Source organism: Phlebotomus papatasi, chromosome 1 (genome assembly GCF_024763615.1).
Source record: "Phlebotomus papatasi isolate M1 chromosome 1, Ppap_2.1, whole genome shotgun sequence".
Classification (NCBI taxonomy): Eukaryota; Metazoa; Arthropoda; class Insecta; order Diptera; family Psychodidae; genus Phlebotomus; species Phlebotomus papatasi.
The window spans coordinates 19,800,684-19,818,349 of record NC_077222.1 but is presented as its reverse complement, the minus strand read 5'-3'; the positions used below and the strand labels follow the sequence as shown (position 1 = coordinate 19,818,349).

The following is a 17,666-nucleotide window of genomic DNA, read 5'->3' as shown; positions in this document are numbered from 1 at the left end:
CATTTGCACACACTTTAGAAAAATACTTTTATTCACGAAATAGGCAATTATTTCATTTGAAAACTTCACGTACCGTTAACAATAAAAAATAGCACTTCATTTAACTAAAATTAGCCAGAAATATGACATAAATATTAAAAAAAAACGAATAAACAAAACAGTAAAAAAAAATTTACAAGGATAATCGTTGGTTTGCTTTTTTACCACGATTATTCTTGTAAAGTTACACAAATTATGTAATTCAACAAAACGTGTAATCTGAAAATGTGTAATTTAAATTTTATGTAATTGTAAACCGTGTAATCAACTGGGAATAATTACACAGTTTTATATATTTTCTTACATATTTCGTGTCAAATTACACAGTTTTCAAATAAAAGGTGTACAAATTACACAGTTTTCAGACAAAATGTGTACAAATTACACAAATGTGTATTAGTACACACGATTACATGTTTAATATAAAATTTACAATGAAAATCATGGTAAAGTAGCCAAAAATTTGTTTACTGTGAATAGTCACCTTATTGTGTTTTTCATTGGAAAACATGGTCGATCGATGAAAAATTCAATGGTGAAAAGGTACACTTTTAATTTTTCTGAGAAATTAACAAATTAAAATTTGTGAATATGAATGGGTTTTCGCTTTATTTGGAACAAAATGAACTAAATAATAAAACTGAGGTATAGAAAATATATAAATATAGTAATTTAGTACATGAAAATAGTGACGTTTCCATTTGGAGTAGCGAAAAATCTCCATTTGAAGCAGGTTTTGTATTAGTTTAATTTACTCTATTTTGTATTTTGTATGATCTATCTAGAATTTAGGTTCTTGATTCTTAATAAAGACGAGAATTTTTCAGCAGAGAGAGCACTTCAATGCTCTTCCAAAAGTGAGAATTATTAAGGAAAATTCACAGAAAGTTTTAGCTTACAAGGAGTACAAGCATTGCGCGAATTTTCCTTTGCCATTGTTTAATGAGTTTCATTTCACATCATGCGTGATATCGTGGTTTTATGCGCCCAACACTGTCGCTTTTTCATCTTCTTGATACAAAGTGTGTGTAAATGGGGAATTATTGGCACTGCAGAGTCAATATTATTTTGAAAAGAGGAAATGACTGATGAATAATCATTGGGTTGGGGGGTTTGAAGGGGTGAGGAAATGGAATAAAGTGAAATTAGTTGTGTGAGAGGACTCCAAGAGCAAAGAGGATTGGAGTTAGATTGACGAAGAATGGTGAGATGATGGGAGAGTTTTCCGTTTTGTGCTTTTAGCGTAATACACACAAAACAACATACTATGGGAGCAATGACGAGCATAAAGGGTGGCAAAAGCTTCCCCCATTTTTCTCCCATCTCATATGGGTCTAACTTATGCCAAAAATGAATATACACTAACGGCCAAAACATTAAATACACCCTTCGTAAGCTTAAATACACGTGATTTGGACGGGGAAAACGCTGCAATATCCAGTTCTATTGACTGAAATAGTTTCATATATAAACCTAAGAACAGTTTTAAACAAGATTTGAGAAAATACATGAGCTACAAAATTTATTATTTGAGGATCAGTCTAAAATTGGCTTTTTGGAAAAAAATGCAAAAGTACCCACATTCTAAAACTGATCTAATCTTTTAATAATCATTTAATATAAGCTAAATACTATTAGTAAATATTATTAAGAGTCAGAAAAACTGAAAATAATACCGAGGGAATATTTTTGGTACGGATTGTGGTCGGTTTCCGGTGTGATGTGTTCTGAAAGGGGTCTCTTCTTTGAATATTGAAATTTCAGCCCAAATTCTACTTTTTCATATATTTTTTTATTATTTTTCAAATTACTATTTATTATTGTTGCAATTTCATTTCTTTTACTTCATTATTTTATTTAAATAAACATGAATAAAATCATCAAATTTAGTTTTCCTCGAAGAATCCTCCTTTAACTTTGATAAGCGCTTCACATATTCGAGGCATCCTGTTGATCAATTTCTACAAAATGTCTGAAGGAACTTTGCCCACGTATCCTGAAGTGCTTCCACCAAGATTGGAACTGATGTCGGCGCCTAATCTCGAACCTTGTGGTCGAAAAAATCCAAGAGAATTGCAATTAGGCTACAATCGGGTGACTGGCGTGGCTAATGCATTCGGTTTATTGGGCGTGGGTTTTTTTTTTTCAAGAGGATAATGATCCCAAGCATTCCTCAAAGCTTTGTAGAGGTTTCCTTCTTGATAAAGAGAAACGCAGGGTCCTAAACTACATGCTTTAGCCACCCCAATCACCCGATTGTAGCCTCATTGCAATTCTCTTGGATTTTCTCGACCACAAGGTTCGAGATTAGGCGCCGACATCAGTTCCAATCTTGGTGGAAGCACTTCAGGATACGTGGGCAAAGTTCCTTCAGACATTTTGTAGAAATTGATCAACAGGATGCCTCGAATATGTGAAGCGCTTATCAAAGTTAAAGGAGGATTCTTCGAGGAAAACTAAATTTGATGATTTTATTTATGTTTATTTAAATAAAATAATGAAGTAAAAGAAATGAAATTGCAACAATAATAAATAGTAATTTGAAAAATAATAAAAAAATATATGAAAAAGTAGAATTTGGGCTGAAATTTCAATATTCAAAGAAGAGACCCCTTTCAGAACACATCACACCGGAAACCGACCACAATCCGTACCAAAAATATTCCCTCGGTATTATTTTCAGTTTTTCTGACTCTTAATAATATTTACTAATAGTATTTAGCTTATATTAAATGATTATTAAAAGATTAGATCAGTTTTAGAATGTGGGTACTTTTGCATTTTTTTCCAAAAAGCCAATTTTAGACTGATCCTCAAATAATAAATTTTGTAGCTCATGTATTTTCTCAAATCTTGTTTAAAACTGTTCTTAGGTTTATATATGAAACTATTTCAGTCAATAGAACTGGATATTGCAGCGTTTTCCCCGTCCAAATCACGTGTATTTAAGCTTACGAAGGGTGTATTTAATGTTTTGGCCGTTAGTGTAGGAGGGAGGAGGGTGAGATATTTTGCTGGTGGATGTCGCTGTGGCTCCATTTGAAAATATGTGGATAAAACGAGTGCTTTCTCCAGTATACATATATATATTGCTACCCCCCTTGTGTTGGTTATATGTAAAGTAAATAAATAGACGACCATTTGTCGGTTGATTGGCAATTTGTGAAGTGTATACTTTTACATCTATTAGTTATGTGGTTGGCACACGCGGGAGTTGATGTATTTGTGGTGGAAAATGAGGAGGATGGATGAGAAGGTGAAACAATTTGTAAAACACTGACACACACATTTTCAATTCCACTTCCACCGCAATGGGAATACTTTTTTTTAATGCATCATTCCACGAATCATTCATGATGGATTGAGCTTTTTTTCTCGGTCAATTTAAAAACATTCTGTCTACAGTGATATACTTAATCCGGACGAATACAAATTGAACACAAATTGATTTTAAAGACTGCTTTTTAATGCTCTTTTATTTCAAACTTTTAATGGGGTTTTTAAGCAAAATGCTATTTCTACAAATGATTTTTAAAACCACATTAATACAAAAAGGATATATACCAATCAAAACTTTCTTTTGCAACTTTATGTATTCTTTTTCACAAAAATAACTTGGAATAAAAACTTTGATAGATGCAAAAACTTAAGGATTTGTTGTAGACATCTATATCCTTGGATGGGAAACTCCTAAAATAAGATAGGAGAACGCCATATCTTTACTGAGAAAAAATTGAATATATAACCAGCAACATGAAACGAATTTTATTACAACGCAAATCTAACACTTATTTCAACCAACCCTCAGGTGGGGGTTGGAATTACACTTTAAGTTTGTCCCAATGCTCACGAAGTATATTCCCAAGATTCCTATAAGACTCATCGAGTGTGAGGGTGAGTTTAATAGGGAATACGTAGTGAATCCATCCACACAGACGAATCTATGCAAAGCAAACTGAAATGGCAAACTGATAGTTTCTTTATTGGACACTAAAGAGTGTTTATCGAGCATTCATTATACAACATCTTAATATTGAGGTTATACTCTTTACAAAAATATGAGACCTGTACTAACCCTCGTATCGATGGCTCGAAAAAGAGTCGAATAACTCGAGAATGGCAATTACTACACTGAGAAAAAAGAGGCTGCGATTAACTTCTTTTCCTCGTAACTTTAACGCTTTTAGGTGTAAAAATATATTAACATTTTTTTATGTTAATTTTACATATTTTTAAGTCTAAAATTAACATGGAAAAGGGTAACTTTAACCCATAATACACCTAAAAAGCATAATATTTACACCAATTTCGGATCAATACTGCAGGGTAAAATTAACATTTCCGAAATGTAATTTTAACTTTTTCGGATTTCTCTCATTGTACCGAAGAGTAATTTCTATCTTGATTTTACGTGATGAGTACACTGAGAGAAATCCGAAAAAGTTAAAATAACATTCCGGAAATGTTAATTTTACGCTGCAGTATTGATCCGAAATCGGTGTAAACATTATGCTTTTAAGGTGTATTAAGAGTTAAAGTTACCCTTTTCCATGTTAATTTTACCCTAAAAAAGGCGCAAAATTAACATTAAAAAATGTTGATTTATTTTTACACCTAAAAAGTGTTAAAGTTCTGAGGCAAAAAAGTTAATGGCACCCTAGTTTTTTTTTCTCAGTGTAAGTATAGGACTTTAGCTGAGATTCTTTACAATCTCAGCTTTTGTGGTCCGAGGTGAAATCCGACCTCGTCATATCGGGCTCAAATTTTGGATTTACACGTCTTGACACTCAGATCTCAAATATCATATGCGCTAAAAATTGATATTCATAGCCGTCCCGTCCGGAGTGCAAACGCTTCTGGAGAGAGAACAGAGAGAGATATCGACAAGCGGTTTTAGGCAAAGATTAAATGTCGATGAGTAGCTACACTGAGAAAAAAAAACAGGGGTGCGATTAACTTTTTTTCCTCATAACTTTAACACTTTTTAGGTGTAAAAATATATCAACATTTTTAATGTTAATTTTGCGCCTTTTTAAGGGTAAAATTAACATGAAAAAGGGTAAATTTAACCCTTAATACACCCAAAAAGCATAATATTTACACCAATTTCGGATCAATACTGCAGGGTAAAGTAAACATTTCCGGAATGTTATTTTAACTTTTTCGGATTTCTCTCAGTGTAGAAGTTGGTGATGTCGGACCGACCCCCACCCCCTCCTTACGCCATTTTGGAACACACCCAAATTTTGTTTTCTCAATAACTCAACCCTTATGGAATGGATCGGCCTCAAATTTTCATATGTTATAGCCGGATATAATACCTTTCGATTAAAAAAAAATAAGCCTCTCCGGTCTCCGATCCCCTTGTCCTGAGCTAGAAGGTGTCAAAAATTCAATTATCAAATGGTCACATCTCCAGCTCTAATTGTGTTAAACGAAAGCGACGATAAGCGTTAAATCCCTCTGCTATGGGCTTATCTACAAAGTTTGTACCATAACGGTATGTCTCACACGAGCATAGCATACATCTCGAGGCGAGACATAGGATCATTGCTCGACCAGTCACTCAGTAGGGGAAGGTTTTGTACCTTCGTAATGTTGCAGCTTCGGAAAAGTTGATTTTTTTCCAATTACTAAATGAATTTCATCCATGGACATATAATCTAAAAGCTAGTCCTACATCTCATATTTCCTGACAAACTTGGAAGCCTAGGCTTTTTTTTCCTAAGTCCAAAAAGCAAAAATAAAAAATAGGCCTAATTTTGTAATTCTGATGTATAATATTTTATGCATTTTTGCACACTCTGCAAGTGTCTTTTCGAAAAAGCAACTATTCCAAGTTATAGAGGGTTTATTAGGGTTAATATTTACCGTGAAAATCTTTTGCTTGAAGGGAGTCGTTTTTGTGGGTGGAGGAAAATTCATAAAAATTACCACCCTTGCAGCTCAGGAAAATTGAATTTTGCAGCTTCGTAAAAACATCTGTCAAAATTACTGACCACCGTATTTGAGAATTCCTCACTGTTTTGAGTCACACTGTGCAAGCCGCTCGGGATATTTGACTCATCAGAGATTCCACTGAATAAATTCACAAGAAGATTGGGATATTAAACAATTTTCACTAAAATCTCGGAGAAAAACACACACTTCCCCATCGAAATGAGACTTCATCAGATGTTTTTATTTTACTTCAGTCAAATTAAACATTAAGCCTGAATCGGCTTATGGTAGGTGTGATTCTTTCATTGCCATTTCGATGTATTTTGAGTATTTCTCATTCAATTTTCCTTGTTTTAAAGTGGAACTTCCCACATTTCACTTTAAATTGGTGGCTGGCCATTTTTGAAATCAGTTACGTCCGAACTATAGTCTGTAAGACCAATTGGATGTGTTAGAGAAAATCCGAGGATTACATTAGGTGTGATTATGAGAGAATCATACCTAACCAAGCTCTTAACTGGCTGTCAGAATGCAGGGAAAAAATGGTTTTCTGAGTGTCAAAAAACATGCGTTAGAAAAATAGCTTAAGATTGATTTTTAATGCGTGATACCTCCTACAAATGGTGAAAACAAGTAGATGAAAGTTCCATCTAAGTAGTGATGCCCAAATTTTTGTGTCCGGTGTAATATTTTCGGGGAAAATGAGGCCTACAGAGGTGGGAAAAAAGTGGTACGAAGCTGGGTTAACCGGAGCACCTTCGTAAAAAATGCCGCTAGATTTTCATTTTCCTCTAGAGGAAAATCCAACCCGTTCCTAATGCACCCTACTGTACCCCGACCCTTACTATATCGAACTTGATTGGGCTCTATCTCTTTTTCATGAACCGATTTTAATAACCTTCTCTTGTCGGCCTTCCGCTCTCAAACAAATTTAAATAGAAATGACCAGTGATAAGCCCATATAAGCTTATGGTAACTGAGATTTTTTATATGCGTGCAACTCGGGATCCTTGCAACTAGAAATATTTAAAATTTCGATTGTGAATTGACTTTTAGGAGTAAAGAATCTGGCCAAGCCAATGTTATTCGTTTTTGCCTCCGAGAACACTTTGCTCGATGCGATTCTTTACCCGCAAACTTCAATTCACAATCGTTTTTTTAAGTATTTCTAGTTGTAAGGACTCCGATTTGCACGTACTTCGAGTTAAGCTGTAAAGTATCTTAGTTACTACAATAAGCTTATCTGGGTATTTTGAAATGGAACTGAATCATTTCATAATTTAATTTAGCTGCAAAATTGGTTGCAAACTGCTGCAAATTGCAAAAAAAATGCTCTTATATCAAAAGTATCCCAATTCAAATGTGCCCCACTTCCTCTACAACTGCGTGAAGCTGCCCCATCTTCCCATGCTTTTTGTTACTATATTTTTATTCGTCGCATAAAGAGAAAACAATCGGAAGCTTATTCATATGCTTGAAATATTTAATTAAAAATCAGCTGATAGAAATCATATTGATATTTTTCATTGAGATTTTTGTGGATTATCTCTTTAAATGTTTTAACATAGTCTCAGTTTTTTTTTGCTAAATGTATTTTAACCACGCTACATTATTTTTTATGAGCATGCACTAAAAATTAATGGAAAATTGATAAACATTGTGTACATGCACAGAAAACGAGTGTGCTTTTTGTGATTGTAAACTTATTGACTGAATATTTCGACGATCAATGAATTTTATGCTCGATGGAGAAATATCTTTAAATCTCATCGAAATTTATCATTTACTCAAGCTTCAAATTCCTTTTTAAAAGTATTTTAACGCAATGGGGAAACGCAGGGCTTGACTCTTGAAAAGTTCAATTGGTGAGAGTATTAATGTTTTTGTATCAGCAACAATCTCTTGTCACGCTTTGAACCTTTGGTGTCCTGATGGAGAGAATTGCTGGGTGCCTTTTTGTATCCGTGGCACTCGATGTCGAAGGTCTGTGGCAAAAGGAGGACAAACAAGGCGGGGCGGGATTGTAAATAGAACAGTGAAAGCGTGTTTCAGGGACAATTGTACTAATTAATGAATGTACTCACCATTGACATTCATTTCAGGCGGTGCCTTCGAGGGTATCGGCGAGGACACTCTATCACCGTTTGGCTATCGCAAGGGTGAAGGAATCGATGCTGGTTCTGGTGAATTAGATTGGATATGCAATCGAGATCGTGCCCGAACTGATGCAATCTTTGAGAGATTGGGTCCAATTGATGGCAAAATTTCTGGCGGAAGTGAGTATATTATTTATTTTTCTTTTCCTAATTATTTATATTTCACTTTTATTTAAAACGTGAGGCAGAATTTATTGGCAAAATTACAAATTTCCGGATTTACGAAAAGGGAAATTTTGATTTAAATTTTAAACTTCATTTAATGATATATATTTTTTATATATAATTTATTAAATTTTGTGAAACATCAATGTAAAATTCCATTACCTAAAAAGAATTTGAATTGCAGTTGATGGTGAAAGAATTTAATTATTTAAATTTCAATTAAAAACTAATTGTTCGTAATTAAATTCGCACAATTCGGTAAACCTGTAAAATGTCTAATTTAAAAATTTCTTGGTTAGACCATAAATTATGTACAAAAGTACAAAAAGTACAATCAATGTCCTCCTACAACTTTTAAAGAACTTCAAGAGCTGCACTGCACAGAAAATGTGCAATGTCCCTTTTCTTATTCAAAGTATTAAGTTGTAGGAAATATTAAAATTTTTCGTGCAATATTCACCTTTTCTGTAAAGACAAAAAGCAGGGTTTTCGGTTAGGGAAAACACATACCTAGCTGGCGTTACTTCTAGAGCAATGAAAAAGTCGTTTCGTTAGTAATAAAAAAAAATTATGGCAAGAATGTGCATAAAAAGTAGGCGTGACTTTATCACTTTCTAACTCTAACCCTGGAATTACAAAGGAAACGTTAAAAGCTAAAAATGTAATACTTTCTTGACCGATTTTAATCATTTGAAAAGCAAGTCAAAAAGGGTTGCAAAGCTTGTAAAGCGTCCCAAGCCTTGCGAAGTAGTTGAACTCCTGATTTAGATGCTACACCTCAAAATTACTTTCGCATCATACACCGCTTACCGGTTTTTAACCGATTTGAACCGATTCATAAATTGCTCAAAATTAAATTGATTAAATTTTAAATTGCTTTAAAATATCGCTCTGATAAAAATAGTTTGCAAAAGGATGTCAAATGTTGGTCGTCACTCCATGTAATTAACCAAAAAATTTGTAACCCATTTTCCAACCAACTTTTTTGCAAAAGGAGATCAATTTTTTGCAAAAGAGGTCAATTTTGTGGAAAAATGAGCACTTTCCAGCGGCTTCCAGTGTCAGTGTCGCTGTGTCACTCAGAATTGTCAAATGGAAGACAAAATATCAATTCATTTTAGAATTATTTTGCAAAGTGGTGATAATTTTTCGCGTGTTTCTCAATAATTAAAGTAAAAAATAAAGAATCAGATCGGTAAAAAATCGAATTTTATCAGCGTATGTTTTGGTCAGTAAAAAATCAAATTCGGTCTGAGAAAAGTCAAACTTGGTCGGTAAAAAGTTAAATTTGACTAAATTATTATTCACTGATCATATTTAATTTTCTACTGATTAAATTTCACATTTTACTGATTTAAAAAAAATTTACTAACCAAATTTGACTTTTTACCGACCAAATTTGACTTCTCCGAGAGAATTTGATTTTTTATAGCTCCGCCACACCTTTTAGATTGGTAAAATTTCATGTGAACGAAATTCATATCCTTTCTTTCTCAAAAGCTCTACATATATTTATCCCAGTCTTGCGTACTCTTCTTCTTCTTTTGAACATCATACCAAATTAAAATTAGTTCAGTCCAATTTTGAGACCAAAAGAGTGGGATAGACTTATGCAAATTTTTTTGAGAAAGAAAGAGAAGTGAGTTTTTACTTTACAAAATTCTCCTGATCTAAAAGGTGTGCCAGCGCCATTACTGACCAAATTTTTATTTTATACTGACCAAAAATTTATTTATTACTGACCAAATTTTATTTATTACTGACCAAATTTTATTTTTTACTGACCAAATTTGATTTTTTACTGATCAAATTTGACTGTTCACCGACCAAATTTTATTTTTTACTGACCAAATTTAATTTTTTTACGATTTTTTAAAAAGTTTTTTACTGACCGTATTTAATTTTTTACTGGCCAAATTTGATTTTTTACTGACCAAATTTGACTTTTTACCGATCAAATTTGATTTTTTACTGACCAATTTGAATTTTTTACTGATCAAAAAGATTTTGCCTTTCGAAAGTCCCCAATAGGCATTCGTAAACATTTACGAACAATTTTACGAAATATTTTTTCTGTGTAACGCCTTTCAGCTGCTCCTGAAGGGGAATTCTGTAACAGTATGACAATGTTATATGACAAATTTTCGTGGTAAAATTCGGGACCAGTAGGGGAATTCTGTAATTTTCATGGCATTGTCACGCGTGAGTTCGAAACATGACAATGCTATTCGAGCTTTTTTTTGTCATATCATATGAGTTCGAAAATGCAATTCATTGATTTTTTAATGAAATCCCTTTACTTGATGATTTTATGAAAAAGCAGTACGTCTTGGTTGATTTGTTTAACAAAATTCATTGTCATTTGAATTGCCATAAATCTCAAAGATGTGACTTCTGACAATGCCACGTGAGCTCATATGGCAATGTCACGACTACAGAATCGCATTTTCGAAAAATCTCTCCTAAGATTCGAACCTAATTTGTCATGTGGCATTACCAGAGCGTTACAGAATTCCCCTTCAGAGCAACGTTAAAGCCCATTGATCATCGAAAGATCATTACAAAGAGCTCCATGAAGCTTCTAGTAAATTATATGAATTGGATATTGGATTAATTCTTCCGAATTTATCAGGTAAAATAATTTAAATTTGTCATGGCATTGTTAAACAATTTCCCTACTGGATGGAAGGCTTTCGCAAAATAAGTATGCTAAATTATTTTACGCATCTGCTTGAGATATCTCATTAATTTTCGGCAAATTTCTATTTGCTAATAATTCGCCTTTTCTTTAATATCAAGATTTTCTATGTGGATATTTTAATTCATTAAAATTTTAGAACACCATTAAATGTGGACCTCTTTTGCGTGTGTCTCCATTTAGAGAAACATACTGGTTAATTTTCGCTTACAAATTTACTATAATTAGTGAAAAGGCTCATAATTTTGTCCAGTTTCTTATTTTGGACACTTTGAGGATAAAATTGAACACTAAAAATTAATTGATTACAATCATGGATTTTTATTCCAATATTTGATGAAAAATGAATTCTATCTAAATATTTGTTCTTTTTGGAAGATTTTAACACTAAATACGTTAAAATTTGAATATGATTTGAGTTGAAATTGCTTTGTTGAAAATTCAGTGTGAGCAATTTCTTACGAGAAATATGACAGAACTTCGTGTTTACTTCAGTCTTATTTAGCTGTGGTGAAGTACTAACAATATTTCTTCGCTTTTTTTGGGTGATATTATTGAATATTCATTGAAAATTGTGTTGATTCACGTTAGTAATGATTTGTACATTTGACCTGAAGTGAGATTTGCCTTGTGAATTAGATTTTTCGTGTGAAAAATGGGAAATTTTTTAAGACATTTACCAGTGAGGTGATACTCCTTATTTTGGACAGGTGTTTTTCTCACGAAATTTCGTGAAGTTTTATCTTTTGTGATGACTAGGTTGGACAAGTGCCTAGAGAAACAAAGGAGCATCATCTCTACGAACGAGATGTAGCGAGAAATGCCTTTAACGGCTTCCGGAAATTCCAGGGAATGTGTGAATCCGCGCGTACTTGGATTACCCAAGTCAACTCACTTTAATAATGAAAAGTTTCCGGGCTTCTTGTGACATTCTACGTTTCCCTTACATGAACAGGAAGAGGACTTGGTTAGATTGGTTCATGAAATGAAGAACAATGGGCATCCTGTTGAGACGGATTAGCTGTCCAAATTTGCAGCCAAGTTGTCCAAATTAATAACCAAGTTGTCCAAAATTCGAGTCAAATTCACCTCTACATATCAGTTCATTTTTAAACGTATTAAAACTAATTATAGTAAAAATGAGATGATAAATAGCTTGCCAAGTTTCTAAACAATCCTTCTGAAAAGAGAGTAACAAAAAAAGTGAATTAGTATCGAAAATATCGCACTTCAGACTTGGAATATCGATGCTTATAAGCAGACTGGGCAAAATTATGAGCCCTTACCCTATTCCTGAACCTAGTTTGTGATAAAAATTCTACAAAATAATCCGAGATGTCCACATATTTATTTTTAGAATAATTTTTAGTTACCCCTTGGATAGAAGAAATAATTGTATTTGGCAAAATAGATGATCAATATGGCGATGATCAATAATTGTGGGCTTGGTGTTGCAAACTCATTCAAATGGAAATGTGAAGCAAATTTAAATGGGGTGTTAGATAAATTCGGACACATGTGTATTTTGCCAGATAGTGTCTCAATTTGCCAAGAGTATAGTTCAATGAAATGGAAAGATAATGTCATTTTCCCATTTCTCGTCTCTTTCTCCTCCCCCCCAACCCCTGTCAAGCCATTCTGCCGATCGTTCTCATTTACTGGATATTTATCCCTTGACAAAATTTCCCAACGTGCCCAAAATGTCTCCTTTCTCTTGTCAATAGCCGCAAAGCCTGAATTGATTAAATCGAAGCTCCCGAATACTGTGCTGAGCAAAATATGGAAATTGTCTGATGTTGATGCCGATGGATTTCTCGATGCGGAAGAATTTGCTCTGGCTATGCACTTGATCAATGTGAAATTGGATGGTCATGAGTTGCCAGATGTGCTACCGTCTCATCTTATTCCACCTTCCAAGAGGTACAACAATGGCGAGTAGTTTGGATTAATTTGTACATTTTTCCATTTAATGTGGTAAGTTTTTGTTTTTCTGATGAAGACATTTCACAAAGAGAAACACACACAACACATACACAAATTAATTCTTAGGGACTTTTTGGCAACACTTAAAGACAAAAAGGTAAAAAAAACACGAAAAGAGCGTTGATATATTTTTATACGGACAAATATCATGAATAAAACGTAAAAGATATCGTTTAATGTCTGTTGAATTTTTTTTCAGTTTTTTTTAAAACACAATTTCATAAATTTCCATTGAACACAAGAGTTAAAATATTTATAATATTATTAAAATAAATTTATATCGTGTATAAAATAATGTAATTTAGACCGGATGAAGAAAAAAAGTATATGCGAATGACGATGATAAAAGTGTTAAAAGAAATGAAAAAGGAACTGCCAGAACAAAATTGATAGAATCGAATCGCGTTAAGGAAGAGAAAAAACATTTTTTTTTTTATTTCGAAAAGTATACAAAATCACTATTCGTGTAGCTTTTGTATAGATAGAACATCAAGAACGATGAGAACAAAAAAAAAAAGAAACTTTCACGTATAACTTGTCTTAGTATCTCTCTCGAAATACTAAAAATGATTGATATAGAAAAGTTGTATACAATAAATTAAGGAAATGACGTGAATGTACGAAGAAGTAATATTATTCAAATCTCTTTGTTATAGTATCAAAAATGCATCTAAGTGGTTCTTATTAATGATAAATGGACATTTTTCTTTTCCTTTCTCCCTCAATAACCAGGCTATTATGCTATTTTACGTAAAACAAAAAATAAAAAAGAAGTAACGATGGTAAAGATGAAATAGAAAATACTTTAGAGAGCATTTATCTCTTTATTATTTAAATAAAATTAGCTCGGATTATTTATTCAAACAATTTTGCAAATCACATTTTATTTTCAGCATACACAAAAATTAAAAAAAAATGTATTATATGTTTAAGGGATTATCCCAGGCAATAAATTTATCTGAAAAAAAAAGAATTATAGTGTTGTACGCTTATGTTTTGATAAACAAAATGAATTATCCTGAAAACAATTACTTGTTTCTTTTATTTTTTGTTTTTTCTCCAAATATCCATAAAACAGAGGCAAAAGACATATAACTTTAAGAAAAGGGGGTTTTTATTTGTTGAAAATGAGAGAAAAATTTAATACTATGCAACATGTTATTTACTATATTTCTCTTTTCAAATAAAACACGTATTGGTGAAAATTATTACTCTTTCGCTGGGTGCTTGCAGAGGGAACTATTAAAAGTGATTTATCTGTTGTTTATTTCATGCTTAAGAGAAATATGACTTTTACATGCTTTCCACTTCTCGTTGCCTTAAAATTATGGTCAAATTTTGCACTGTTTGGGATAAAATATTTGAACACAAGTGATTTACGGGGGATGAAATATCAATTTTCTCCACCAAACAAAACACAATATTTGCGGAAAAAGTGCTAAACTTTGAAATATTTTGCTATCGTGATTTTTTTTTCGGAGAGAGAAAAATCATCCCTCAGGAGTGCAAAGAAGTGTGGAATAGTCCATAAAGTTAAATTTTAGTCACGGGAATTTTGCAGGATAAGAGCTAAATCACCTCATAGAACATGGTGTAAGGGAATTTTGTTGAATTATTATGGAAAATCATGAAATTTCTGCATTTATTCCATGGATACTCTATTGAAAGCTGCTGTATTAGTCTATAAATACAGGACACCTTTCAATTGGGACATAGTTGTACAGCTAAAGGCCCAGTTCTATTTGAAAATAGGAGAAAAGACCCTATTTCACAGGTGTATCAATTCAAAAGTGTACCCTTTTTTCCCTTATATGGCTCCAAGATGAGGTGCTATGATCGGAAGCGTTGTATAGCTAAACAGAAGTGTCTAAAGCCGTACCAAAAGCTCAACCTTATAAAATACATAGGGTGAAGTAACCACTTATCGCCACTTTTAGAAAAATGTAAAATTAATTTGATTATAACTTTTGACCCCTTATTATAAGAAATCTCAAATTTCACACAAAGTTACTGAGATGTATTGACTCCAGATTCGTCAAAAAAGTAGTACTCTAATTTAATGCTGAACTACTTAAAAAACTGATTTTTATTAACAATGCAAAAATAACCACTTCATCGCCACTTTTTACCACTTTTCGCCAGTTTTTTAACCACTTCTCGCCACCCTCTTGAAAACGTCCGAACTCGATTATTTTGGGCAATATTATGCAAGGAATACATTCAGCATTTCTTTTTTCTTATGACCACCTTATTATTACTCACTTTAAATGATTTTTCTTCGATTTTATTTGTGAAATCAAATTGTTATACTGTTGCAGAAAGCAAACAAAGCAGATTTGACAACTGAGAATCTACGAAGTGAAGTTAGCGTCGCCTATTAAAAAACAATGGCGACAGGTGGTAAAATCAATTCAAAACATTACCACTTTCCGCCATGCCTCATTTTTATATAAAAATAATAATAAATGAAATTTTAATAAACTAAATACTAATTTTATGTATCCTACGAATGTAATTAAATATTCAACAGACAGATTATTTATCCAAAAACGTAAATTTTGTTTGTTGAAAATTTGATTGCACTTGTTATATTTGATAAGAATTATTGAATTCGATACACTTGCTTAAAATATTGCTCTAAAAAATGCTCAAAATTTTAAATACAAAACGAACAATTGTTATTTTCGACTCTATACGTAGCAGCAATAAAAATACAAATAACTTTGCGGCTCATTTATTTCATAAATCGTGGAAAATAGCGATTTCAATATAAGTGGCGAGAAGTGGTGATTCCACCCTATTTCCACAATATTTATATTGTCTCACTCTGACTGCCTCTTCAAAAATGCCACTTTAACTATTTTATGGCACTATAAGGGTTGCCATTAAATAAATTCTACACCTGCCGATAGGCGTGGTAAACGGTTTTCTCCATTGTAGGGGAATGTAGGCATGGTTCGCACAGAGTGAACCTTCAAACGATGCGAATTTTCTCTTTGTTTGCAAAGAGCTGAACTACCATTTCTCATCTCGTTTCATGAGCTTAATAATTAACTATATTATGGCTAAGAAATGACGAACTACCTCTTTGCAAACAAAGAGAAAATTTGCGTTGTTTGAAGGTTCACTCTGTGCGAACCATGCCAACATTCCCCTAGTTGAAGGGATGGTGGCCTGGGTGTAGCGCAATTTGAGGTCGTTTTTATATCGGCCACTCTGAAGGAGAGCCTGCAGTTTATCCAGGCTCGGAGAACCCCGTGATGGGAGACTTGGTAACGAGGAAAGTCTGGAGACAAGACTGCGAAAAATCGCTAACTCTGAGTGTATTATTTGGCCTATCTCCTCGGCTCAGGACTTAAAAACCTTTAAAGAAAATTCAAAGAAAAAATGCTAACGTAGTGGATGAGTAGCAGGTCTCAGGGGTCCGCTAGAGTCGCCGCCAGGGAGAGCTCTCGCCAAAAGCTGGCTCTTCCGGCCGGAATTACTCAAATCGTGTGGCTCTCATACAGCATTAAGAATGCGTTCGACCTACATTGCGGAACCGTGTGACATTGAACAGGTTTCGCCCACAGCCCAATGTGAACTGCCGAAGATGCTGTTCGATTCTGGAGACATTCACACCGAACAGACTGGGCTTTTCTACATGGTCATTGCTTTTTTACACGTGGAAAAAATAATCAAAAAATTGCGGCACCAAACCAATTTTTGGACTAATTTGATATTTTTTTTATGCCTTAATATTCTTTAAAAAGAAAATGATATATTAGTAAAATTTTCCGATTATAAGTACCTTGAGCAAAGAGCAAAAAGCTATTGACCGGTCAATTGCTCTTTGCTCTCTTTTCGGGGTGTTTAGATTTGACAAATTTTACTAATACATCATTTTCTTTTTAAAGAATATTGTCTCAAAGAACTGAAAAAACATTAAATTGATGCAAAAATTGGTTTGGTGCCGCAATTTTTTAAGTATCTTTTTCACGTGTAAGAAAGTAATGAAAACATAAAAAAGCAATGACAATGTAGAAAAGCCTAGTCTGTTCGCTGTGATTAGGTCACATCCTCGGAATGTGTATCCATACTAAAAGAAGACGAATTTATCGCCATGACAAAATTCGGAGATTCTGAAATTCTCGTATCCGAAATTGCCAGAACGGAACCAGAGGCGGTGATAATGAAGGAGGTGCTAATCGATCTGCCGTCCGGGGCCCGTCTTAGACTCGACCTGATTATACAAAATCGGGAACGGCTACAAGTGGTCGCCATTATATTTTGCCACCAAGACTAGACGGGTCTCGCTGACGCTTGCATCGAGAAGATCGAAACTTGGAGCCCATATTATCCGAAAGATTTGAAGTGGTCCCCGGCAGGGAAGGTAATGCCTGTTGTTGGCACAAGAGAAATCCCTCCAAAATCTTGGGATGTCCTCAAAACGAGTGGCTCATGCCATGCCATTAATCGCGCTCTTTGTAATTCCATAGTCACATAAAGCATGTAGATGAAAAAATTCCCCAAAGCTTTACATGAAGTCAGTCGCAGTAGGCTTTGGTTTTTGTTTTTTTTTTTTGCTTCAGTGTAATTTTAAGAGAATTTAATCACCTTTCTTTTGGTCAAATACTTTTTTGTGTTCCGCTCCACTGCGCGGAAGATTATAATGCGGTCATATTCTCAAAGGATTCTAAGGCTGT

The 17,666-nt window shown here is 33.6% G+C and overlaps 1 protein-coding gene across 2 annotated transcripts in view; it reads left to right on the top strand.

Annotated features, from left to right (window-relative positions):
• Nucleotides 1-13,502, top strand: part of LOC129798144 (EH domain-containing protein 3) — a 40,577-nt gene extending 27,075 nt beyond the window's left edge. Inside the window, exons 3-5 of one of the 2 annotated variants that reach the window (XM_055841137.1) lie at nucleotides 8,082-8,255; nucleotides 12,723-12,972; nucleotides 13,048-13,502. In XM_055841137.1, coding sequence (XP_055697112.1) covers nucleotides 8,082-8,255; nucleotides 12,723-12,937 — 389 coding nt within the window. In that variant the 3' untranslated portion in view covers nucleotides 12,938-12,972; nucleotides 13,048-13,502. Of the gene's footprint in view, nucleotides 1-8,081; nucleotides 8,256-12,722 lie in introns of both variants that reach the window. The other variant, XM_055841140.1, reaches the window with a different exon arrangement.
• Nucleotides 13,503-17,666: the final 4,164 nt, after the last annotated feature.